Raw genomic sequence first — 26,512 nt, forward strand, 5'->3', positions numbered from 1 at the left:
GGTATATTTGACTCCTACACATGTAAGACTACAAGTATACTTAATATCAAGCATTTTTACTGCACCAATTTGGAGAAATTCAACAATAAAATTCCATATTTGTACGTGCTTTTACAGTACCTCAAATATAAGAAAAGATGTCACTTGGAGGCACAAATATAGAACTTTTGTTTTGGCATTTCTTCACATTAGTGCAGTAAAATACTTGATATTAAGTATGTTTTTTATTCATCAGAGGCGCATGAAACACTTTAATGTAACATTTTATTTTAAATGTAGGTTCGAATTATAGCTTACTGTTCTTGATACCTTTATTTTGAAAACCGGAAGTGAATAGGCTGTAAATTGAAGTGACGACTGTGGAGGTGCGTGCCTAAAGCGCCGCCATCTTGGAACAGGGCTAGCAGAGGCAGCGGTCAATCTTCGCAAATATTCGCTGAATTTTGGATCGATTTCCAAACGTATTGATTTGTTAAAAACGTCACACATGTAGCTATGATACAGAGTGCTTGGATATTTTAAAACTGCTGGTTTTACTACCCAAATACAAATTGTACTTAATGTTATCAGCAGACGAGCTTCCGACAGAAGATTTGTGAATGAAAAGATGCCGGACTTCTGTGCCGCGTATGGATGCTCTCATGAGCGGAGCATACAGACCAGATCTCGTGGGATCACTTTCCACAGGTAAGATGTAAGTAAGGGATAATCTATAGTGAGAGCAGGTTGTTGTGTAGTGAAACAAACCCTGACCGGACGGACAGAACCCCTCAGGTTCGAGTCCGGGTTCTAGTATCCATAGAACCAGTTCCAGAAGAACAGACCTACACTGCAGTGATTGGTCGGTGGGAATACAGCAGATCGTAGAGCTGATACATTGATTATTATTATTATTATTATTATTATTATTTTATTGCTCTATGAGATGGAATTAGTTTTTGTTGTAGACAATTCTTTATCTCTCGCTCCGTTTCTCACATTTTTAAGGTTTCCCAAAGACAACAGTCTAAAGAGACAGTGGGAACTGGCAGTGAAACGGGAAGGTTTTGTGGCAGCTGAGAGGTCCTTGCTCTGCAGTGAGCACTTCAAGCCAGATGACTTTGACCGAACAGGGCAAATTGTCAGGCTGAGACATGGAGTCAAACCATCTGTCTTTAACTTTCCATCTCATTTACAAAAGGTATGTGCGCCATTTGGCTAAACAATTCATTAGTTTCTACAATTCATATGTCCATGTAAGCATTTGATAGCTACTTAATGCCACAATTCTTTAAACTTTTTTTCTGTCTGCATGTTTAGGAATAAAGTACACTACACTTTCCGATGCCAAAAACCTTTTTAAAATGTTATATTATGTTTCTTACATTTTAGCAAGTACCATCAAGGACAACAAAAGCCTCAAGGACAGCAGAAGAAAGCCTTCCAGTGGACTTGCCTCAGCATTTCCCTGAAGCTGAACCTTATTCTAATGTTGTGAGTATTTGCATGTAATGTTTTTCAAACACATGAGAGCATCAATACCCTGGTCATATTAAAACCTGTACCGCATTTGCTCTCTGCCACTCATTTTAGACACACAGTACACATTTACACATACTGTAGTGTGTTATGTCCCTGTTAATAAGACGCTCATATCCAGGGTGCAAACAGTGGGACTGAGGGATGAAATTAAGAATGTGGGCCAGCTACATCAGTGAGTGATGAGTTATAAACATCACTATATATTTTCATCCCTCTTTCCACTAGGACCACAATTATGCTTTGCCTGCTTCTCCCACTGTTCTAAAGGCCAAACTTAGTGAAGCTCTGGCTAGAGTGGAGAGTCTGGAGCGCGAGAAGAGGAATAGCATGATCCGGGAGCGAAGGGCGAAGAAAAATGTGCATGCTCTTCTCAAGGATCTGAGGGGGAAAAACCTCATAAATGAAGAGCTGAAAGACAGGCTTGAATGCTACTCAGGTAAAATGGAAATACTAATTTGAATATTTTATATAGGTAATTTATGCTTAGAGTCTGTGTTAAACTCTCTTTCTTCTTATTTAAAGGGATCTTACTAATAAGTTTATGCTTACTGAATTTCAGATCTTCGGGTAGACCTCTTGTGGCGGATTTCAGAAGGGAGAGAGTTCCAAAGAGTGGGGGCTGCGACACTGAAGGCTCTGTCACCAAAGGTCTGTAGTCTGGTACAGGGGATGGAGAGATATGTATGATACTGTGTTAACATCATGCAGGCGTATTGCATGTTCTTGTTTCAAGTTGTCCCTTTTCCGGTTCAATAATGTTCCTATAGATGGTTCAGCATCCTAAAAGAAAATAAGGTTTGCAAACCTGTAAGAAGCACACAGTAATTTTGTTCCCAGTAAATTGGTAGTACAGTTTACCCACAATGGATGCCACCTAAGCAAAAGATCTATGACTGTGGCTATCCCTGTCACCCATTGTTGTTTCACATCTGATGGATATGGTGGCAAAATCAATTTACCTCCTTTCAATGAACAAAATTTCTAGGTGCTTCCTCGAGGTGTCTTTGTTTTAATACAATCAGGGAAATAAAACTTTTTCTTTTGAAGGTACCCTGATGCTGATGATTCCTGAGCTGCTCCAAGTCCAGCGGTATGTTTGCACCTACCGGTTCAGCCAAGATCACTTGGAGCTTCTCTTTAATTCAATCAGAGCATCAGGTAGGGTTCACATTTTACAGCCTTTAAAAAAACAATAAGAAAAGATCTGTGGTGTAATTGTAGTGTGTGGGTGTGTGTTGTTTTTTTTCCTTAAGGGGGCTGGAACAACAATCCCTCTGCCGGCCAGTTCCAGGGCATCTTCCAGCGTCTAATGGTCCGGTGTGGTGTCTCACCAAGTGGGCTAGGCAACGTGGAAGCACAGGATGACACAGCGTCTCTGTCTGCTGTCCAGATGTCCTCTGCCGAAACTGCAGACGAACTCCCTTCCCCGTTTGTTAACTTTGCGGCCCTCGTGTGTGACCACAGCTACCTTCCCACGCGCTTTGGTGGTCTTGTGGACAATGCTCTGGTCTACAGCGCAGGGTTTTGTGTTTGTGGTTCGGTAGGTTCTAAGAAGGCTCTCTTACGATGTGTGCCGTGCCAGCCTGGTGACAGACGGCGTACACTCTTCACATGATAAGAGCTACCACCTACTTGTGCTCAAAAATAATGGTGGGCTGATGATTCCATCAGAAGGCACAGTCAAGGTGGTGAGAGCAGCAGAGCGGGTGATTCGCCAGGTCCACTCAGAGCAAGCTCCTAAAGTGTCAGTGGTCATGCATGTGGTCCGTGAGGAGATTGGCACAGATGATGTGTTTTTGCTCGGGGAACATACTGGAGACACACAATTTGGCATTGACAACCACCATTCTAACCTACTAAAACTAGTGGTGTCTGTGTTCCTCAAAATTAGGCTGCACCACATTGCAAAACTTACCTCACTAAAATACCAGAGTGGCAGCACAAGAAAGAAACTGGAGGGATTGTTAATCTTCTTTCTCTTGAATATTTCAAAGTTCTGCCACTTAACCCTCTGGTAATTCAAAGAACCTGTTTAGTTTGAATATTTGGAATCAATCAGATCACTTAATTAGTAGAGATGGTGATACTGATCAGGGGGTGGTGGGAGTTTAGGAGCTGGACAGCCACGAGGAACAACTGTGTCCTGCAGCGTGCAACAAAGTCTGAGTCCTCAGGGGAGCCACTCAAAAAAAATGGAAAGAATGTGATGGATCCTGTAAGTTCCTGCGAGCTGTTCTGACGGTCTGATATTCAAAAAGGGTAGAGACAGCAGATCCTATAATAATAATATGATGATGATGATGATGATGATGATGATAATAATGATTGATATATTATAATAATAATAACAATAATAATATAATATTAATATATTAATGATAGCAATAGCAATAATTATAATACTGGTAATAAAAATAATATAATGATAATAGTAATAACAATAACAAAATAATAATAATAGTTATATATATATATATATAAACTATTATTATTATTATTATTATTATACTAAAATGCAATGTATACCCATCAAGCAATGCTTTAAATAAAGACCTGAACACACCTGAACGTTCTCTGGGTTCTTTTCGTTGTCTGTCTGTGTTGCTGTCTGTCTGTCTGTCATGTCTGACGTTTGACAAACAAACCTCGTGAAAATAGCTTGACAACTGAGTGATTTATTATCACTTTTATTGTGTAGAAACACCATTCCTCCATAAATGTAATCATAGACATATAGACATACAGACATATATACATATATACATGTCTATATGTCTATATGTCTGTATGTCTGTATGTCTATGGATGCACTGTAGGAGCGAGTGGCCCTGCTCCAAGATGGCCGCCCTGTAGGCACGCCGCTCTAGTGGGCGGCAGCAGTCAGTGCAGTGTCTACCTGTATATGTCTATGGGAGTAACGGCTGGCTTGACCACAGTTAAAATATCACAGTCACTATCTCGAGATCTCGAATTAATTATATCGTTATCTCGGGAAAACGGAGGAAATAAAATGTATGAATACATGGCCCTGTAGGGCTTCCGTAGTGAAAACTGCCTGCAACCTATAACTTTAATCTTCTGACAGCGTTTAAGTCTAACCAGGCACAATGAATGTAAACATCTGTGAGAGAATACCATATCATTTTTGGTGCTGTAAGCTACCTTTTTCAAGTCCAAGTAATTTGAACTGTAAACAAATACAATAAAAAGTAACTCAAAACATCTTGAATGGGTGAATGGAAGTACAAGTACAAAAATAAAAGAATATATGAATACTAACCTATAAACTACATGCAGTTGTCATAACAGATAAAGCACGTGTAAATATCACCATTTAAGGTACACTTGGGCTCATTGTGTTATGACATGTTTCAGTCTCCTTCAGAGCCATTTGGCTCCATCTAGTGAACACTCATAGTTTGTATTTTCATCCTCATCAAAACATGTAGCCAGTCCAACAATGTGCATTTATTTTGTTTCTCCAGGAATACACAGAGAGAAGAGAGTAACAGTAGTGCACTGCATGATGTGTGTACAGAGGAGCATGACTGACTGACTGACTGCGTGTCTTAGAGGAGCTGAGCCTCTTACTTACACTTAACCCTTAGATGCATAAGTGGGTCTAAAATGACCCGGTGAGGTCGTTTTCTTGCAATACCTTTGTAATGAATAGTTGTTATTGTTTCATATTCCAGGTATTCCTCAAAAACATCTTATTATTAAATTTTTAACTTACCTTTTATACATTTTTCGAAACTGTAGTTTTTGTATTACTACCCCAAGCTTCCATAAGTGGGTCTAAAAGGACCCGCATTCATTTCTTATGGGACTTCATGGGAATCTTTTATTCTTGTAAACTGTGACTGTCAGGAATATGTATTTTGTGGACCACACAGACTATATCATAAGTGTCACCCCTTAAGAAGATTATTTTACACAGCAAGATCTGATACATGTAAGTATTGTCTTCTTTTTTACCTCAGAAATGTGTGTGCGTGTCATTCATGTCTACTGTGTGAAAGAGTTTGTGTTATTATCATCTATCAACAAGTTAGCCTACTTTAAAGTTAGCTCACTAGTGTGAGCTAACTAATAAAGTAGGCGCGCACGCACACACACACACACACACACACACACACACACACACACACAAAATGGATATTTACATCGTTATTTTGCTGTTGTGTCATTTTGTGATGTTGACAGTTTTCAAAACATTTTCCCATTTTTTTCAAAATGTTAAAAATGTTGAAAAACTGAAAAATAAAAATATTTGATACGTGTAATCATTCTTGTGTGGACCAAAATATAATACAAAGTATAATACAAATGATTATTCTTAATTAAAATGACAAAAATAGCATTAAAACCCATTGATTCTAATACGGGACCCTCTGAGGGAGGAGTGCAGGGTCCAGTCACTCATGCATCTAACACTTTACAGTTCAAAACTGGTTTTTGTATGGTTTGTTTTCCAGTTAATGGTATCTTGATTGTTAATCTACTCGCCTCCCTCGGCCCCTCCCTCTATATTTATTGGTAAACGGTAATGAAGATCCAGCCATTAGTAGAAGACCAGCATTGGACCGGAAATACGACGAATTTAGTATTAAAAATAAAATCCTAAAATATTGACTCCCTTTACATATGAGCAAATGCGCAAATATATATATATATAAATAGATGATTAATCTCAGTTTATCCTTGTAACAGAGCTCATGATACACAACATGGACTTGAATGGAACTCTTCTTGCAAACATACTGTGCTGTGGACAAAGTCAGTGGTGGAAAGCAACCAAGTAGGATACTTTTACTTTTACTTTTAAACAAGTACTGTATTTAAGTACAGCTTTGAGGTACTTCAGTATTTACATTTTACATTTCAAGGGCAAATATTGCACTTTTTACTCACTACATTTCTTAGTTACTACTTACTTTTAGATTCAAGCAAATAATACAAGATACAGTCAACAAATTAATTCTGAAGTTTTATTGTAGATGAAGTAGTCTATATAATGTAACGTCTTTCCTGATTTATTGATTCAAAAGCTAAAATAAGCTCCCCCTTTACCAGCTGCAACATGAAACCAATGAACACATTACATTAATCCAATAATATAACATGTATTATTCTGAAATTGGCCATTCTGCATAGTGATTACTTTTACTTCTGGTAATTTACTTTTGTACTTTTACTCAAGTAAATCTTTGAACGCAGAACATGTACTTTCTACATTATAGTAGTAGTTTTACTTAAGTAAAAGAGCTGAGTAACTCTCCCACCACTGGACACAGGTTATCTAGAGCTTGTTGCCTAAAAGGTTACTTAACCTTCAAATTACCTTTAGTCAACTGTCATCATTTTTATTTTTCTGTTGCAACTACATTTAGGGAAAAATCCATGCTTATTAATGATTTCCCTTATGCTTTTATGAGATTGCTTTTTGCCATGCTCAATCAGTGAACCAGAAAATGTATCTCATCTCAGTTAATCTCATATTGCGACATATTGGAGTTTCAGTTCTCAGTTCTCAGTTCAATATTCAGCAACTTTCGCTCTAATCGGCTATTCAGAAAACACGTTATGTGCTTTTAATTTGAAAGGTATAACCGGACGTTTTGAAATAATTCTGCGTCACTTGACACTCATGAGGCCACTTGATCAAACTGCCCCACCAGAAGCTGTTTGGGTCTAACAGAGGCAACTCGGGCGCAGAGTAAGATTTCCATTAAACACTTCAGAGAATAAACAAGTGAGCCCGGCGGCAAAAAGGGACATTTTTGTCTTCTGAAAGCTTAGAGACCAATTTGTTGCATTATGGACCCCAGCTCTGGAAGCGCCCCTCCACCAGAATGGTCTGGAGAGAAGTCCTCTATGGGCCAGATGCCCCCTCCACCCTACCACGACAACCCGGGCTACCCTCAGCCCGGCCCGGGCTACCCTCAGCCCGGCCCGGCGTACCCACCTCAGCCGCAGGTAAGAGCCCCAACCCCGGACCTCACTGATACAGACAAATGGAATAATTGAATGAGAGATAACAGCTTTTCTTTCATTACACTGCTAGCAACATAACGACAGTGCACTTGAATGGAACTTTATTCCAAAGTTGTTGTTTTTTAATTTGTGTTAATAATGTAGTTAACAGAAAAAATAACACGTTAAAGCATTTTCACATGTGTGTCACATCCCTTTATCAATGTAACTGTTTCCATAAAGGTCCGTAGTTTGCGTTTTTCTGTCCTATATTCCATATATTTTGGGCTTACAGACGGTAACATGTTAGTATTTGAAGGTTTTTGAATTATTCTTAAGTATTAGACTGGTCTTGACAGATAAGCGCTTATCATTGTGAAGAAAATGAATTATGGTCTTTATTAATTCATTGGACGTGTGAACTAATCGTCTATTGAACACGATTTGTACTTTCATACTATTATCTAACATGGAGGCTAATCTTATCCCCCTGTTTCTAAAATAAATAAAACACTTTGATATAATGGCCTGATGGGAAAAACCAGAGCAACCAAAATCCCCAGCAATCAATTCAAGCGTCTTAGTGCCTTAGTGGTTAAAATGTTAACGGCAAATCCGTTGTAACCACACCCTAAAGTAATTCATTTTCTCTTCCTCTTTTTGTTGTTTGTGTGAATCACAAGTAGCTCCCTGTTTTTGCCAAATCTAATCCAGTAATTCATAATAGAGACCCACCCACTTATAGTTTCATTTCATGTGAAGCCACTACTCCTTTTACTCCCCCCTCTGAACCTGTAAAACCACCTGCTTTCACATCATACCTGTTTCCTTTCACCTGAAAAGTTTGAATTGTATTTCACGTGTGTGGCCTGCAGGGCTACGGACCCCCGCCGCAGTATGGGGGGGCAGGATATGGACAGCAGCCGTACCCCACAAATCAGCAGTACCCAGGGAAGCCGGCCACCGTCACTGTCCAGCCCACAGTGTACGTGACTCAAGGCCCGCTGGTTAACCCTGTCAATGACTACATGTGCTACTCCATCTTCACCATGCTGTGCTGCTGCCTGCCGCTCGGAATCGCTGCCCTCATCTACTCCATCTCAGTGAGTTTGATTCAGCATTTTCTTTATGGACAGGAGCCGGAGCCGAGTCATTTCATTCTGAATATGTGCCAATATAGTCCATCCAACAGAAGAATGAGAGATACATTAAAACCAGTAAAAACAACCCCACCTAAAGGTCCACTGTGTAGGGTTTAGTGGCATCTAGTGGTGTCGCTGCTGATTGCAACACCCTCGCCATTCCAAGCATGTAGGAAAGGTGGTCCTCGAAACATGTGAAAGCCCCTATCTAGAGCCAGTGCTTGGTTTGTCCATTCTGGGCTACTGTAGAAACATGGTTCTTATTTCCAGGTGATTATACACTAATGAAAACACACCTATGAATAATATATAGAATAGATCCTCCTAAATGTTACACACTGGACCTTTAAGTAAGATATACTAAGAAAAACAGCCTTATCACAAACATGTATTGTATTGTTTTCCATTTTTTAATCCAAATATTGCAAAGAATAACATAAATAGCATTTACAAACAATAATAAGAACTGACCAAAAAGTCAGAATACTCAGAAGTCATATACCTACACCTAATACATTACTGCAGAGATGGAAAATAAATAATAATAATTTCAGTAGCATGAAACAGCAGTGCTGTAGATGTAAACATAAAGGCTATGATATTGGATGTTACAAATACAGATGCCACTGTTCTGTATTTTATTTTACTACTGTGGTCTTTAAATTATGAACGTTTTCCTAGGATTAGATTTTTTTACTGACTGCCTGACAGTGGTGATACGCATTATAATGCCCGATTCTTGCCAATACACAGCCCTAGTGTGCACGCAAGGGTGTTAAGTATGGGGAATTGAATGAGAGTTACTGTAAGGGGTGGAGTAAGTAGATGTCTTTATGGTTTTGAATGTTGTATTAGCTGAGTGGTACTCTAAACTACATCCTCAGTCTCTTTGATGTGCCTGACAAGCTTATGGCAGCAAACTCTTTCCTCTTTTAAATCAGTTATTATATTGTTATTGTTTAGTTTTTATGTTTATCTGTGTTTCTTTGCATTGTTTTAATCAGTCTTTTTGAAAAGTAGTAGTAATGCATTTTCCTATCAAGTTTCCTCCGCTTATGTAATGCGAAAAGATGTTAGAGCCATGTATCAATATGACCTGGAATGTAGTTTAAATACTTGAGAAGGACAGTTAAATGTCATACATCACAGCACTTCAGGTCTGATTCTTTAGTTTCTAGGAAGTCATGTATTTTTGTTGTCTGAGGTAACTCAGAAGGTTAATGAATTTGTTTTCTACACAGCGTCTCGTTAGAGTGCCCACTTCTTTAGGAGGAAGTTTGTAGATTGTTTCCATGTGGTTGGTGTTCCTCAGAGTGGAAAAAATTTCTCTGTGACTTCCTACACGTCTCTTTAACAAATTAAAAGCCAAATATAACGTTTATTTGGCCCTAAAACCTTTTAAGTATATTTACCATGAGCCTTCCTTGCACATGGAAAGTGGACTTGTTTTGAAGCTTTAAAGGTGCTATGAAAGTCTTTGATATGACTGATTTCCGATGTGGTTTGGCTTGTTTACGCACAATGTGTGGGATGAAACATCAATGAGGGTTCAAACATATACATATATTATGTATATAAATTGATTTATGAATTGTTTATTGTTTTTTGAAACAAATGCAATTTAGATCTGCTCATGCACACACTTGCATGTACAGTATAGTTGTAAAACTATCTACACATTATTTGCTAGCACCCTTAAAATCAGCATACTATAATATGTGTGTGCTGGTGGATAACTACTGACTGTGGCAAACCTCCTTTAGCAACAGTTGTGAAACTACTTTTAGACCAAGCCCAGATTCAGTAACCAGTCTTTACCTTGACGTTTAAAAACAACACACAAAATGGCGTCCGACAGCCTGACTGTTTACATGTCTCTGTCGTCTGAATCGATAATAACACAGCATACAAGAGCACAGTCCTCTCCTGCTCTTTGAACAGGCTCTGGTTAATATGTACAGGGAAAAGGCCATTAAATAAAATTATGTCCAGTAGGTCATTTGACTGCTGCCTGTCTGCATCATGAGACAGAATACACACAAGCATGCAACCTAATTTGACCTCTGCTTCCAAAGCTGTTACAGTAATAAACAGATAGTGTATGAGGCCCAACGCTGCGGGACTGAGCTGAGTACGATGCAGTGAAAGGTTGTGTGTACCTACTCATCTAGGATATGGGATTCACACGCATTCACACAACTAACAGTTTGGCTCAGTAACAACCGACTGACACTATATTTTTTTAAAGGAGGAGGATCTGTTGTCAGAAATGGAATATAATGTTCATAGGTTTGTTTTTATTCGTGTATAATCACCTGAATATGTGAATCGGTGTGTTTTCGCTCCCTTAGAAGGAGCCAGTTTTATCTACTCCTTCCATGGAGTCTGCCATGTTTCTACAGTAGCCCAGAATGGAAAAACCAAACACTAGCAATGGATGGCAATCTTTGTCCAAATATAGTGTTATAAAAATATTACATATTAGTTAGAGAGTTGATAGTTGTTAGGACATTAGCCAGAAATAGAGGAAAAACAGAGCGGCAGTCTGCCACATTTCAAGTCACATACTGTCTAATACTACTGTACCTAGACCTCACAGACCAGTTATATTAGTAAAAACTTGCAACACTGTGGGGACATCAACTAAATCATCAACATTTTCCAGATTCCAAGCGAACGGTAATGTGTATAGTTAGAACAGAGCTGTGAAATTGGCCCTTGTATTGGTACATCTGCACAGTAAGCTCACTGTAATTGATGTAGATGATATAAAATGGCTGCCTTTTCCTGAAACTTTGCACGTCCAAATTGCAGCAATCAGCGACTGTGTGGAAAACATGATCTTCAGCACGTAGAAAGTTACGTAAGGTCAGGCCAACAGACTTCCCTTAGTGTATTTATATTGACCAGCTGGTCCAGACTTTACGTGTTAAAAGCAAACTATTTAATGTTGCTCAGTCCAGCTTCCTTGTAATGAGAGATGTTTTGCAGTCCTGTACTTTCTGTATGGAGCGCTTCAGCTATGTGATGTCTAAACAGGTTTATATCTCTTTGATGGACAGAGGAGATTGCAGCAGATTTTAAGGTTTATGAGGTCTAAGGTTCAGGAACAAGAAATGTTTGTCATTTGGGTCTTAAGGGTGAAGGTGCTTTGTCAGAAGATTGTGTTAAAATGAATGATCTTGTCACATGGTTTCTAAAGTACAATAATGGCTTGCTCATTGACCCAGACATAGTCAGATCAAGCGTGATCCTGAGAGGGTTGGAAACAGAACTGTGTTGGTGTACATTCAGTTTCAGCTCATTTGCGTTAAGCCTTGTGGAATACCCCAATATGATTTCATGTGTTGCTGTATTTACTTACAACCTGCCTTCCTTGTCTTTCTAGTCACAGTTGTTTCTATAAAGTAACTCAATCTCTATTCCCATCCACTTTGTTGATGGCATGTTACGTGTTTTTAGATTGAGCAATAACAGTAACTAATAAGTGCATTTTGCCAGTTCATTTGTATCACATTTTAAAACAGCAGCTTCCATATGGATCCACTCATATAATGTACAGTGCAGACGTAATAGAGATAACTAAATTAGATTTGTAGTCTGGGATGCGAACAGGGGGAAAAAAAGTAGTTAATACAAAGTTGTGTACATAGTGTAATAAATTGGCTGTTATGTACACAGAGTAACAGGTTGCAGTTGCCATGATGCATTTACACACTTCATACTGGCATTCTACAGGAAAGACACACACAATAAAAACTCATCTATATCAGCACAGAGGAGACAGTGTCTGCAAGATGCCTGTAAGAACTGTTCTGATTGGGTAATTGGTTGGCAGGCACAAAAGCTTTAGGTTATCTAGTAGGTGTCATGACAACATATATGAATGACAATAAAAAGGGCTTATTTTAAACACTGATATAATTAATCATAAAATGGTGTTCATTCAAATTTTTCATATGCATTAGATTGTGTGGACAATTTTGTTGTCTATGTAACATAAGTTTGCTAACAAATTATTACAATCTATCATCTAGCCATCCAGTAGTGGTCGAAATTTGTCACTCAAAACCAAAAAACAGAGCACCAAAGTCATCCTCTGAGGACCATGAATGTGGGTACAAAAATACCTATGTCAGTCCAGACTAAAGCAGTGCACAGACCGACTTGATTGATATTGCCATCTGTAGAGCTACTTGCTAGCATGGCTAAAAACAAAAAGCCAACCATACTGAATACCTTGGCGCTCTCACAACTCAGTCTCTTAAACGCAACAGAGTGGGTATATGGGATTGTCTGACCAGCTTCCCAGTGCTGACTGACCTGAGGTTCTACCCTGTATTGGGTCGAAGGTAAGATAAATCCTCCCCAGTCAGCCATTTTGGTGTGGTGTTCCAATATTTGGCCACATAACTGTAATAACATTTGTGGTAGCATTAATGATGTTTCGAGCACACATCTTTGATCTAGTATGCACAATTGTCCTCAGTATGAGAAAAAACACACACATGCTAATAATCCTGGGTTCCAGAGGGAGTATATTTTAACATGTATTCTAGGGAAATATAAGGATTTAAATCAGTGGTGAGCAGTAGACATTTCTTGATCCTTAGTACAGTAGGGCTGCTCAATTATGGAAAAAATCATAATCACGATTATTTGGGTCAAAATTGAAATCACGATTATTCGAAAGATTATTTTTTTAAACTTCAGAAACATGCTGCATTTATTGGACATTTGTCAAAAACACTTTGCAAGGAAGTCCTCAGTTACACTTCCCTTTCCCCATAAACATTTGTAAGTCTCCTTTTTACATTGACAGTCATAGTGCACTCTTGCAATCTCTACAAGAAGTTAAATTAAATAAAATAACACACAAAAGGTAAGCCATAGAAAAACCATTTGTTTTCTCACATTTTAGTGCACTGCCACAACACAACATTTGATTGATTTCATTACCTGTTACTGTTAGCGTTACCTGTTCCAACGAAAACAACGTGACTCACTCGTGCAGTGCATGCTGTGGGGGAGGGACAGAAATACGCAGACTGTGGCTGTGTCCCAATTCAGGGGCTGCATCCCTGAATTGGGACACAGCTTTTTTCTATACAACGTTGTGCAACAGAAAATGAAAAGAAAATCGTTTCCCCCCGATTTTATTAGTTTTGAGATCGTTTGGCCCCAAAATCGTAATCATGATCAAATTTCGATTAATTGAGCAGCCTTATAGTACAGTAGTGAGTGACTTAAAGGTCCAGTGTCTAACATTTAGGAGGATATATTGGCAGAAATTGAATAATGTTTCTACAGTAGCCCAGAATGGACAAATCAAACAGCCCTCTAGATAGGGCCTTTTTGCGTTTTTCACATGTTTGGAAGGGGAGGGTGAAGTGAGGGAGTTGCAATCTGCATCTAAACCGCTAGATGACACTAAATCGTACACACTGGTCCTTAAACTTTATGTTTCCTGAAGGTCAGACTTGGACTGTGCTGTCTGTCCTGCTTTTCATGTCTCTTTCTCTAGCTCGGTTTGTCTTTCTGCTCTTTATAGCAAACAGGCAAATCTCCCACTCACATTGTCTGATATGAATAAACCTACTCCCACACAAATGCATAGGCAAAGCCAAGAACTGTGAAGGAACACTGCACAAACACCAACTTGCTGCAACCCGGATGTTAGGATTTCCCCTCAGAAACGGCAACACAGTTTTCTGAAACTCCTCATGGTTAAGATTCATTCTGTTCATATAACTCTGCAGTTTGGTTCAAAACCAAATCACCAAAACCAAAGTTTCAGAAATGCAGAGAAAAAGTGAAAAAGGTCTATAAGGGATTATACAGACAGAAAGTAAGTTTCATTATCAAATCAGATCCCAGATAAAACTTTTCATTGGTTTGTCAGGGAAAGTTTGTGTTACATTACATGAGCGGTCGTATGCAGTTCTGTCTTCACTGCTGTCCTAACCTAACCTTGCAAGATAGCTCGACTCCCAAGATCACAAAATCGTGAGAATACAGCTTGCAACATTAAATTACAGCATCTCTTCAGTCTGGAAGTGTGGAGACCCTCCCTTAATTTCCCTTGAAAACTAAAAGAGAAAAAGTGGGAGAGGAAATTGTGCCTGGTAGTGCTGTCCAGTTATTTAATATAGATTAGTGGGAGTGTGTTGCTCGTGTCTTCATTATCCTCTTTTGTGGCTACATAATGAGGGAGCTGGATGGACTGGGAGGAGATGGAGCCTTGAGAGACGCAGAATGAAGATACAGGAAGAAAACAAATAAAGGAGAACAACTGGAAGAAAGTGGCCAAGACTTTGAGAGAAAGAGACGATGAGAGACAGTCATGTTTTGGTTGTTGTGTGCATCATTTTGAAAGTTTGAAAGGCCAGAAGGCTAAACCCAAAGAAGGGCCAAGACGGAAACGAGATAGTGAGGAAATAACAGACGAAAAGAGGGAGTGGTGGAATATATATCGAGCTGGCTGCTGGAATCAGTCTCACTTAACATTCTCTCTCTGGCATTTTTCACCACAATGGAGAAGAGAGCAAGTCCAGCAGCAGCAGGAAAAGCTGAGCCAATCTGTAAAAAAGCATCTAATAAAATTTTTGCACCGGTGTAGCAGACTGTATAATACAATTTAGGGATAGTGGCTTGTAGGATATGACATTCACCTCTCCCAGAGTCAAGGGCTTTTACTTTATCTGTATAAAACAGCCTTATTAACAAACACTACAATAACATGGCATTTCAGAAAATGTTTTTTATCAGGCTTCTGTAGGTATTCTTTTTAGGGATGCTCGATATTGGCTTTTCTACCGATATCCGATATTCCGATATTGTCCAACTCTTAATTTCCGATACCGATATCACCCGATACCGATAGCCTATATGCAGGCTTTTTACACCAAAACTGTTGTTAGGTAACAACATAACATATCTCCTATTGTGGAATTAACACATTATGCAACATGGCTTTCCAAATGTAAACACTGTCTGTGCAAAATAAGAGAACAACTTCAACTTTCATTGTATTAATACTGAAAAGAGCGCTAACGCTAATCACTAGCTAATCACTAGCTTTGGTTAATGTGTTTAATTGTATTTTGCACCTGAAGGAGTGCTAATGTAAATTCTAAGCCAATTGTTAGTTTGGTTGAGGAGCAGCTTATAGCAGGGTAAAATATTTAAGGTGCATTGCACTTATTTTGTGTTAATATTAAAATCATTCAGCTTTAAATTGTTTGCTTGTTAGCCACGGTTAGCAACCAACCAGTCTAGCGTGTAGTTGTTGTTGTTATACGTCATCTAGCGCGCGCCAGTAAACGTCCCATGCTGCTTTCATGCAGGCTTTTTCCAATTTTTTTTGTGGATATCGCCGATAATATCGGAGGGCCAATATTATCGGACATCCCTAATTCTTTTATTTTATCCTCATTTGTTGCCCCTCCTGAGATTTATTATCTATTATTCCCTAATAACTTTCATGAAGTGTCCTAGACATAATTATGTATTTTAGTACTAATTATAGCTAAATGAATTTTTGCTAGTAAGAAAAGCTCAATTTAAACTAAAGTTAATATAAATTCATTTCTGATTATTTACATGACGCATACATTCTGACTTCATGTTGAATTCAAGCTCACATTTTTCTCCCTCGAGAAAAACAATACTTGATACAATACTAAACAAAGTCTAGCAAATATTTCCAGTTGAATTCAGGATGGGACGTAGAGTGCTGCAACGCTGGCGTGTCCAGACAAGCGATGCTTTTGTCACGATTAAACATCTGCACTCTGTCACCAGCGCCAAGCCACTCCTCGCTCCTGTGAAAGCGTCATCAAACGGTCCTTTGTTTCCCAAAACATGAGCTTCTCCCCACAGCTTATCTCTTCTTGACAGTGGATGACAGTGGAACATCCAGGCAGTAGCTTGCAGGGGTCCTGACAGTGTGAGGCCAGGATTAGTGCTTCCTGTACAACTGTAGAACCCCAATTCTGCAACAACAGTGAAATTTATCATCAAGTTTAGGAAGCTGCTTATCACACAGTACAGAACAATGCTTCCATTTAAAACTCACAGTTTACACACACTTTGCCTTGGTCCAGTCAAATTTGGTCTGACCAAGTGTGCAACTCAGATACTAACTTAAATATCAAATACCACTGCAAATGATAAAATAACCCCACAGCATGGTCCAGAGGCAGCTGTAAGCACTGTGATTGTATTTCAGTTGTTCGTTTCACCATATTTGCAACATGAGATAATTTCCTCTCGCTCTTTTCAACACATTTCACTAATCATAACAAACACTGTACATGTGACCCATGAATGAACATGTGAGAGCTCCATTATTTCCATCATATTTTCTTACTTTCTCATTTAGAAACTGATGGAATTTTATAATTCCATTTGGATGAGACATTGAATACAGCCAGCAGATTCAAACAATTATAACATTTAGGAATGCATTGCTTTCTTTGGGAAAAACAACGCTTTTAAGGGTTTCATGCCCCACTGGATGCACCTATGTGTTATTGTAAACCCCTGAAAACCTGTTGTCTGCCATTATCGATAGCTGTGAAGTTACTGAGTAATCTGTAGCATGAAGTGCAGTAGGCAATGTCAAGTTAAATAAAATACAATAACACAGCATGTTAAAGAAAAGTCCTGTAACCTTGAAAATATTCATCATCCTGTAACATTTATTTTCGAATATAAATGCATGTACTCTGCGTCTACAGTTGAAGACGTACTGAAAAAACACATAGCCGTGACCACAATTAATGTAAATATTTGTTCAGCAGGGTTTTCCCTTGCTCAGTATGACTAACTAATCTGACTGCAACAGGGTGACATTGTGTTCCTTGTTTATGTGTGTTAGAGGTCAGAGATTCTTGGAAATAACCCACAGCTCTTCATCTGAGCATTTCGCAACAGTAAAACGTAAAACGTTGATTACCAGATGTAGCTTTAGACTGACTTCTGAACTAAAATGTCAGTAATGTAAGCTTGACTACTGACTCACTCAACACTGACTGCAAGAGATTGACAGTAAAAGCCTTGAACTCTGAGGTACTAGAAGTGTTTAGTTTTAAATTAAATCACCATTTTTAAAACGTACCATCAGTTTACATTCTTATTTATTAAAGTTGTAACCAAAATATCTTGTATCATCTAAATGCTCCATTAACTTTGACTGTGTCACTAGCATACAGTTTTTTATCACTGAACAGCTGCCTGCCAAAAATATTGATTAGTAAGGTGAAGTGAGTAACCCACTTATCATACTGATGAATCACTGGGACCTGACATTTAAATATATGCTGATAATGGTGTGTAGTGTCTTTTTTTTTCTCTTGGGGGAGCACCAGGCACAAGCATGTGGGTCTCACCCCAGAAAGTTAGAGTATCATAAATCTCACATGGGGGATTTTAAACACCTACCTAGTGGACCTTTGAAGTTGAGAATCACACATAGCTCACTTTAAAGAGGCAGGCATCCCTGAAATGGGCTGCAGCGTTGAGGCTACACCTGTTTAGTGTTTAGCCTACATAAGCAACCAGCAGCCACATGAGCCTTGGTTACAAAAAAAAAAAAGTAAATACATACAGAACACTGAGCCTGTGTCCCTGATTCTGTATTTATCTGTATGTCTTGCCATCAACCAATCAGATGAGGACTCAGGGGTGAAACTGTGGTAGCGATGGTTAGGGGTTGCAGATGTTTGGTCGCAGTGTCGTGAAATGTACCAGCAAATTGTCAAAGTGATGCTAGAGGTTTGGAAACAGACTGAGTGGAAGACGCAAAACCACGTGGCAGAAATGTTATCATGGATTTGACTCTTCAGCCATGATGACTTTGAGAGTGTGAGAACGGCCCTGTAGGCGTTTCATATCTGTTCCATTTTCTCTTTCATCAGCTCTATTCAGTTCTGCTCTCTGAGATTTTCTCACCAGTATCAGCCCTTTGCTCTCTGTTCCCCATTGTCACTCACAATGATTGTGACTGCTCTCACGCAGAGAAAGAAGGCCACATACCACAGACAGTTGCACTGACAACCACAACAAAACAGTGCACACAGACTACACTGCAGGATAAATAAGACAGACAGACATGAAGATAGATAGGCAGCCAGTCCAGCAGCAACAGCAGGAAAAGCTGAGCCAATCTGTAAAAAATAGCATCTAATTCAATTTAAGCACCGGTGTAGCAGACTGTATAATACAATTTAGGGATAGTGGCTTACAGCATATACCGATGCCTTTACATTCACCTCACCCAGAGTCAAGAGCTTTTATTTTATTTGTATAAAACAGCCTTATTAACAAACAATACAATAACATGGCATCTTAGAAAATGTTGTAGTTTTTCAACAGGTTTCTGTTGGCATTCTTTTATTCTATCCTCATTTGTTGCCCCTCCTGAGATTCCTCCCCTTTTATTATTCCCTAATAACTTCCTTGAAGTGACCTAGACATAATTATGTATTTTGGTACTAATTAAAGCAAAATGAATTTTTGCTTGCAAGAAAAGCTCAATTTAAACTAAAGTTCATATAAATTAATTACTGATTATTTATCAGAAACTGAACTCTCCATATAGGTTGAATTATATGCTTTCATGTGGATACATTTCAGAATTTCTATGTCTCTATTTCCCTATCATAAGAAAATGATAAGGAAATTATAGACATAAAGCATTAACCTTTGTTGTTGTTGTTTCTTTATTCAAATCTTATTTGAAAATTGACTTGAAATTACATTTTGAAACTAATGGTATGGGATAATTCTATGATCTGCTGTGACATCCCAGTTCATAGTCTGACAGTAAACTTGTGTTGAGCAGTGGCCCACATTAGTGGCATAGGTTTTAATCTTTCATCTGTGACTACGTTTATATCAGATATCAGCTACTTTGATGTAAAGGAGAAATTACTCTACATACTCACATAGTTGTGATAACGGCGGTAATAGGAGCAGCTCGCTTTATCTACAGTTGTAAATTCACTTTCACTTCCTGAAATCAGCCTTGGATAGAAGAAGGTGTGATAGTCTATGGGAGTCTGCAGTGAATCTGCAGTGTAGCTGTAGTTTGAATAACCTGTTGTGATTTGTACCTTTTAAAGGGGTTTTGATATTTTATTTGAATATTTTCCTAAAATAAGTGTTTGTTATAAATTGTCAGAGGGCCTTAAATGTTCATCTTTTCTGCATGGAGAAATACGCTGTTTAGGTTTTTTATGTAGAACATCACAAGACATCAGGTGTCTGCACTTGTTAAAGATCTTTTTACCTTCTGCAGTCACACTTCAAAACTACTATAAATGCAGAAAGGTCACCCACTGTTTCGCATTTTATTTTATTATTCTAAGATGCAATATAGTTAAATGGCAGTAAAATTAGATGTGTTGCTGCTCGATATTATGCAATATATGTATGAAATCCAAGCCCTTGTCTATAATTATGGAGGAACGTGAAACTAATGGAGTTTTGTGTGCAGAGATTCTGACAGTGTATCTGGACGATTAGGGGAATTTCCACAACCTCACTGTATACACACATACTGCACATAGCAGTGATACACAACACACATGATGGTCTGATTGCCCCCCAACTATAAATACTTGGCCTGTTGAAAAGACCTCTAACAAGGCTCTAAATACCAGCTGTTGCTGCCCAGAAACTGACCTCTGACCCCTCTGTGCTGTGGGGAGGGGGCCAAGAGATTACTTCATTTCTCTCTGGGACCTCCTACAAGAATGTGTTTTCTTGCATTAAACTGTGATAGATGTCAAGGTCCTGATCATGATCCATACTCCAGTACTGCCAATAATCCAATCAAGCTAACATACTAATTATATAATATTGCAATCTTTCACATGGTATTAATGGTATTATTTACAACTGTATTCACATTACTGTGATTTTATCATTACTGACTAAATGTTTCAAATCTTTAAAACAAATACTGAATAATTAAATATTGAAACAATGTAAAAATAGAATATAGCTGGGGAATAATAGAGGAAATTGCATCTTATTGCTCCGCAGTCTGCATTGATTGGTGTTACGTATGTACCAGGGCTGAATCAAGGGTATATATAAATCATAATTGTATTTATTTATTACCTGATTTTCATAACATTTTGTCTCTCAAGATTCAGTAGATCTCAAACTTTATCAGTTGTTGTTTCAAAGGCAGAAGTGAATCATTAAACACAGCCTGCCCTCACTGGGAACAGCTCCAGACAGCATCTTTACCTGACTCAGGTGTTGGGACAGTTGCTCTTGTTTGCACAGATTGATTAAGCTGTCTAAGCTTGTTGAAAAAGCAGAAGTTATGTTTAGATTTTCAATTCACTGGAAGCAACTGGCAGCAGAAGAAGATGAGAACAGAGTGGTGACCTAACAGCTTCATGATCCGGTTGACGTTATCCAGTCGCCCTTGTTCCTAATGACTGTGAGAATTGAACTTTTGTGAAGTAAACAACATAGTTATTGACGGTAACATAGTGTCATTTAGTTGAATTATACTATTTGCTTAAATGTAATTAATAAATTAGAGGAAATTAGAAATAACTGATTGTGTTTGTGAGTCTAATAGTTGGGAAATGCCAATTAAACTGCTAGGAAGCTTAGCTTAAACACGGGAAGCAGGGATGAAAAGGTAGTCCAAAGGGATCAAAATCTGCCTACCAGCATCTCTAAAGCTCTCTGATTGACACGTTATATCTCGGTTTTGTAATCCGTACATAAAACTAGTAATGTAAGAATGTACAAGTTGCGGTTTTATGTAGGGGGTCATGTGTTGCACCACGTTTAAGCTGAGCACTGTAACCTGTTACCGAGCAAAGCTAGCTGCTTCTCCCTGCTTGAAGTCTTTAGGTGAAGCTAAGCTAACCAACTCCTTGCGGTAGGTCCATATTTAACAGACAGATAGCAAATAAGCATGTTTCCCAAAATTTCAACCTATTTTTTTAGAGGTTATATGTGAGATTTTGAAATTAATATAGCAGCAGACAAATATTTGCTATGTAAAGATAAAGTTGAGCGCTGTGTCCTGAGCAGAGAATGAAGTCACATGCATTGCTGTAGCCAGCTATGAGGTCTCCGTAGTGTGAACATCAATATTCCAATAGGGCTGCACGAAATGGTACAAACATCATATTGCGATTATTTTGACAGATACTGCGATTCACGATTATGTGGAAATGATCATTATTGAATCAAAAATTGAATTTTCACTTAAAAATACTATTAAAATCATGATGATGTGATGTTTTTGGGGGTCTGTAGCAAGCAAACATGTTTTTTTTAATCTGGAGAACAAGATTTGTAGACCAGGGGACCTCTGCAGCGCTACAGTACTTCATTATAATGGCGTTTTGTCACACATTTTACCTTTATTAAACCATTACAGCTCTTGTTTATACTCAGTTGAGGACAGAGGGCACAGAGCCGTGGCCGAGAGCGAGTCAGACAGCTGCTGTTAATTATGACCAGCTGTACTAGACTGGGCCTTCTCACGACACCTACAAAACAGACACACTTTCACCCATATACACACAGACAAAATCACATACACACAGAGATGTGATAGGGGTGTGGGAGTGGGCTGGTCTCTTGTTAAAGGCACAGTGCTCATACTCAGACCATTCTTTTAAAATGGCTCCTTCATGTCTAACAGTGGCGATAACATTAAACACCTGTGGAACCACATCTTTATTGTCACAACATGTGTCAGTTTATCTGAAAACATCTGTATTCACTCTTCCTCTTCCTCCTCCGTTCACATTCCAAAGGTTATTTGAATAGTGGAAATAAATACCAGCTTCCTTCAGCTACTCAGTTATGCTTAATATTGACTGCACTCAGTATAAACTGTACTGTATTTTGTACATCTGACAGATTACAGTTAATGCAGAGGAACATGTAACCAATGATTACTTTCAGTTCCCCCTCAGCCAGCACTTGGTAAACAGCAAAACCAACCGCAGGTGTGGGTTGTGTGTGTGTGTATTGGGGGAGGGGGGATTGGCTTGCATTCAGTGTCATACATAAACTCAATTATCCACATGCATTTTACAACATCAGACTGAACTGGAGAGAGTTTTCAACAAGCTCTGATTTCAAAGTGAAAAACACAGACTTTATGTAAACCAGAAGTTTAAGTATATCCATATTACTACTGCATAATTAATAATATGAATGTCAACACTGTATGGACATGGTCTAAGTAATGCTATTCCACCAAGCCAGGCAGGCATTCTTATCATGTATGGTACTCTCACACTGCATCATAAAACTGCAGGCTAAAGCTTTACTGTAAAAGTGATGTTTTTACTGCATGTTTCCCCTTTTTTACTGTCAGGACCACATGACTCCATACTCTGTAAAAAGACACTACTCAAATTGACAACCCAACAGAGAAATATTGCCTGACTTTGCATTTCATTTAGCAGCTGAAGGACCAGCTATTTCCCTCAGGAGGTGGTGGAGACCAAAAACAGAGCTAGACAGAGAATACTGGAGCAACTGTATGCTAACAGGTTCACCGCATAAACTTGATATGTCAATGTTGTTTTCACAACTTGTGTCTGTTGCCCATAGGTGGTGAAAAAACTTTTATTGCAGGTTTAAAGTGAGACTGTGTAACTGTTGAAGGGAGAAGTAAGATGAGTATTGAATTCATAAGGATTATGCAGCTTATGCTGCCTAATGTTGGCAAAATAAAGACAGGTATTGCTGTTTAATTATTAATTTAAACTTTAAAAAGCATTAGTTTATTTACTCTTTGTTGTATCTTTTGTTTTTTAAACTCACTCATTTGTATTTCTAAATATCTTTGCTCACCTTCAGGCCCGTGAAGCCAACCATATCGGAGACCGGATGGGGGCCGAGCGGAGCAGCAGGACAGCCAGGACACTGAACCATGTGGCCCTGGGACTCGGCATCGGGGTCTTGATCCTCTGCGTTGTCTACGCAGTGGTTGTGTCATCTCTGATAAACAATTAAAACTGTTTCAGCAACTTTCCATATTTGTCATTCGATATTAGGTAATCAGACTACATCAGGAACCTTGCTGGTCATCCGAAGTTTCATTGTTTAATTGAATATATGTAACCCTAAAGTCACCTGATTGAAGAAAAGAAATTGAAATTTTGATTTCATTATCAACAGTAGATGACCATTTATTTTAAAGCAACTGCAGAAGGCTTTAATATAATCCATTACTCTCCAACCAATACAACCTACCAAAGATTTATATTTCATCAACATATTTTGGGCTTATGATTTGCTTTCTATGTAATCACACACACAAAAAAATTTTGTTTTATATATATAACAACTTTTCACCTTTTTCAATAGCTGTCAATATGCACCCTAACCTATGTATGCTATCATAGTATTACAGTGTTTCCTCTAGGATTTTTTTTAGCAGTGGGAGTAGGCCCGCCCGACTACATTGTGCGTCTGCCCCATTTCTGATACCGTGGCGGCAGAAATTTAACAGAGGCGGGACGCCGCTCCAAATTCAACATAGAGGAAACACTGAGTATTACATATAAAAAGAACTAACCAGTGATACTTCAGAATACTCAGAGGAGAAAGAGAGAGGTTTGGCTTTGTTTAGCTTATGTTGAACAAGTAAAAATAACAAAAGAGTGAGCCTGTTTCTCATCACAGTGTATCTGATCTGAGAGTGCATGCTACAAGGAAATCTGGTCCTTTTGTTTCAGTGATTTTTACATCAAAGTACTCGTCTTTATTCCCGCTAAACAGGAATGCACAGCTTCACGCAAAATAAGCAGAAACTTAGTCAGAGTGGAGCCAGTATGAACGACACAGTCAGCTGCTCGATCAGTGGCTCTCACACTCCTATTCTGAAAGCTGTAGTGTTACGTGTCACTGGTCTCGGTGTTTTTTTGTCATGCAATTTCTATATGTTCTTTTCTTAAAGCTGAAAAAGTAAGATTTTACTGTATACCAGATTTCTTTTTAAATAAAGTCAAAGTATATTGAGAGAAAACCCACTTGTGCTGTCTGGTCTATTTAGATTATTTTTATCTGGCCAGTGCCAGAACCTAACATGGTTTGTTGCAATACAACAGTGCAAAGAATGTCTGTCTTGCTGCTGCAAAGCTGAGAGTGGAACAACAGTATTGAACTGATAGTTTCAACCATGACCACCATAGGTTGGTCTCGAGCAGTGCACATATTGCCTTCTAAAGTTGTAATCAAATGCTTCTGTATACAAATGACATATTTAGGCGGTAAAACACACTTCTAAAGGTAAGTTTCACCTCTGTAGCCAGTGTTTCTCAAGTTAAAAGGGAGAGAAAATGACTAGATGCCAGTTTCAGATTGACTGCTGCTCTTTTTGCCCACTCACCTCCTCCCACGTCATTTATAATACATGTTTATAGTATATCTGCAGCCCCATCTCCACTCTCCCCAACTTACCTTCTACCTTGTCTTTACCTGTCTGTTAGAGCCATTTCTCTATTACCCGGCTACTGTCCGAGTTGGTTTCACAGAAAGCTAAACTGTAAATGCAGGAAATTCATCAACTTTGATGTATGATGTACAGAATAGGCCTTTTTCACAGCAGCCTTTTTGACATGAAATAGTCGAGTGATAGTAGGGTAGGTGACACTAATTCAGGTTCTATTCCATTCAGGTCAAACAGAGTCAGGGTGCTGCTGGAAAGGCTCTGCTACACTTAATGGAACAGAACCTTAATTAGTGTCACTGGTAACACCTGTGATTACCCTACTATTTAATGTCACTGGCTGCTGTGAAAAAGGTCTATTCTGAGGAAAAACCACAAGACCTGCAGGTATATAATAATAATAATAATAATAATAATTTTATTTATAAATAACTTCTCGAGCTCAAGCACAAAGTCCTTCCCAGATTAAAATATATATTCAGAACAAACATTAAGAAAACCATATGTAAACATACAAAATTAAGAACAAGATAAAGGCGCAAAAATATGAATATAAAAAGAAAAAGTAAACTGATGATACTACAAGCACAATTAAAATAGAGTATGGCAGAATGTCAGTGATAACATAAAATAATGGAAAGATGAAACCTTGTTAAGTGCAGGCCATTTTCTAAGTATTCAAGAGGCACTTCAAAGCTGCAGTGGAGCCGCCTTTTTCCATCTGCTTGGTAGAACAGCTAAAAGGTTTTGATCAGCTGATCTTAGGGGCCCGACTGGGCTGTAAGGGGTTAAACATTCATGATAGAGTCTGGAGCCAGACCATGGATAGCCTTGAAGGTAATTGATAACATGGGCTTAAAGGGCAACCAGCGCAGTGATTCTAAAATTGGTGAGTGATATGAGAGGACCTGGTTGCTGAGCTCTGGATTAAATGTAATTGTGAGACTGAGTGGGATGTTAAGAGAGTTACAGTAAGCCAAGATGATGATATAAAAGCATGTTAAACCATGGTTGTGTATTAAGCTATTTTATTTGTGTGTGTGTGACAGAAAGAAAGCACTTGGCTGATGGTGACAGAAAAATACCAATAGCAGTTTCTTTCAAGGTATCTACACAGCTTAACAAGTATTACATTTAGTTTCCCCAAGAAAACGCCGTAGAAGATATTAAAAAGGCTTAAATTTACTTCACAAAGGTCGCACTGTAAATATTTTGTCCTGCGTGCCATAGGGAGTAATGTTAGTTATGAAATGTTTTTGTACCCACTTGCGGGCTGTCAGAAGACAAAATGTGGATTGTTGCAACAGTGGATTGTGCTGCAGGAAGCTGTTCAGTCCTTCTTTTGTGGAGTTTCAGTCAGCACTGTCAGACCTCTAGCAAACACTGTCACAACTGAAGCTCAGTGTCTCATAATGGCTCA

At 38.6% G+C, this 26,512-nt stretch overlaps 2 protein-coding genes across 4 annotated transcripts; both read left to right on the plus strand.

Annotated features, from left to right (window-relative positions):
• The first annotated feature begins 359 nt into the window (after window positions 1-359).
• Window positions 360-4,089, plus strand: si:ch73-130a3.4 (uncharacterized protein LOC664763 homolog). 3 transcript variants are annotated; one of them, XM_051407391.1, is made up of 7 exons: window positions 360-694; window positions 988-1,180; window positions 1,372-1,473; window positions 1,789-1,957; window positions 2,081-2,169; window positions 2,569-2,679; window positions 2,775-4,089. In XM_051407391.1, exons 1-6 carry the CDS (start codon window positions 600-602, stop codon window positions 2,575-2,577), a joined length of 657 nt encoding a protein of 218 aa, XP_051263351.1. In that variant the 5' UTR covers window positions 360-599; the 3' UTR covers window positions 2,578-2,679; window positions 2,775-4,089. The 3 variants fall into 3 exon arrangements, with proteins under 3 accessions (XP_051263351.1, XP_051263349.1, XP_051263350.1); XM_051407389.1 differs by having other exon boundaries at window positions 361-694; window positions 1,747-1,957; XM_051407390.1 differs by having other exon boundaries at window positions 362-687; window positions 1,747-1,957.
• Window positions 4,090-7,170: 3,081 nt separating this feature from the next.
• On the plus strand, window positions 7,171-24,669 carry LOC127366957 (proline-rich transmembrane protein 1). The gene is made up of 3 exons (XM_051406431.1): window positions 7,171-7,500; window positions 8,373-8,600; window positions 23,499-24,669. Exons 1-3 carry the CDS (start codon window positions 7,342-7,344, stop codon window positions 23,652-23,654), a joined length of 543 nt encoding a protein of 180 aa, XP_051262391.1. The 5' UTR covers window positions 7,171-7,341; the 3' UTR covers window positions 23,655-24,669.
• Window positions 24,670-26,512: the final 1,843 nt, after the last annotated feature.

This window comes from Dicentrarchus labrax, unplaced genomic scaffold (assembly GCF_905237075.1).
Source record: "Dicentrarchus labrax unplaced genomic scaffold, dlabrax2021, whole genome shotgun sequence".
NCBI classification, from domain to species: domain Eukaryota; kingdom Metazoa; phylum Chordata; class Actinopteri; family Moronidae; genus Dicentrarchus; species Dicentrarchus labrax.

What these genes read in the sequence shown, in the direction of transcription:
- LOC127366957 (XM_051406431.1), top strand. Translation starts at nt 7,342, where the DNA reads ATGGACCCCAGCTCTGGAAGCGCCCCTCCACCAGAATGGTCTGGAGAG. An exon ending in CGTACCCACCTCAGCCGCAG is followed by an intron (nt 7,501 to 8,372) that starts GTAAGAGCCCCA and finishes TGTGGCCTGCAG; the next exon opens with GGCTACGGACCCCCGCCGCA. An exon ending in CCCTCATCTACTCCATCTCA is followed by an intron (nt 8,601 to 23,498) that starts GTGAGTTTGATT and finishes GCTCACCTTCAG; the next exon opens with GCCCGTGAAGCCAACCATAT.
- si:ch73-130a3.4 (XM_051407389.1), top strand. Translation starts at nt 600, where the DNA reads ATGAAAAGATGCCGGACTTCTGTGCCGCGTATGGATGCTCTCATGAGC. An exon ending in TTCCATCTCATTTACAAAAG is followed by an intron (nt 1,181 to 1,371) that starts GTATGTGCGCCA and finishes CTTACATTTTAG; the next exon opens with CAAGTACCATCAAGGACAAC. An exon ending in CTGAACCTTATTCTAATGTT is followed by an intron (nt 1,474 to 1,746) that starts GTGAGTATTTGC and finishes TCTTTCCACTAG; the next exon opens with GACCACAATTATGCTTTGCC.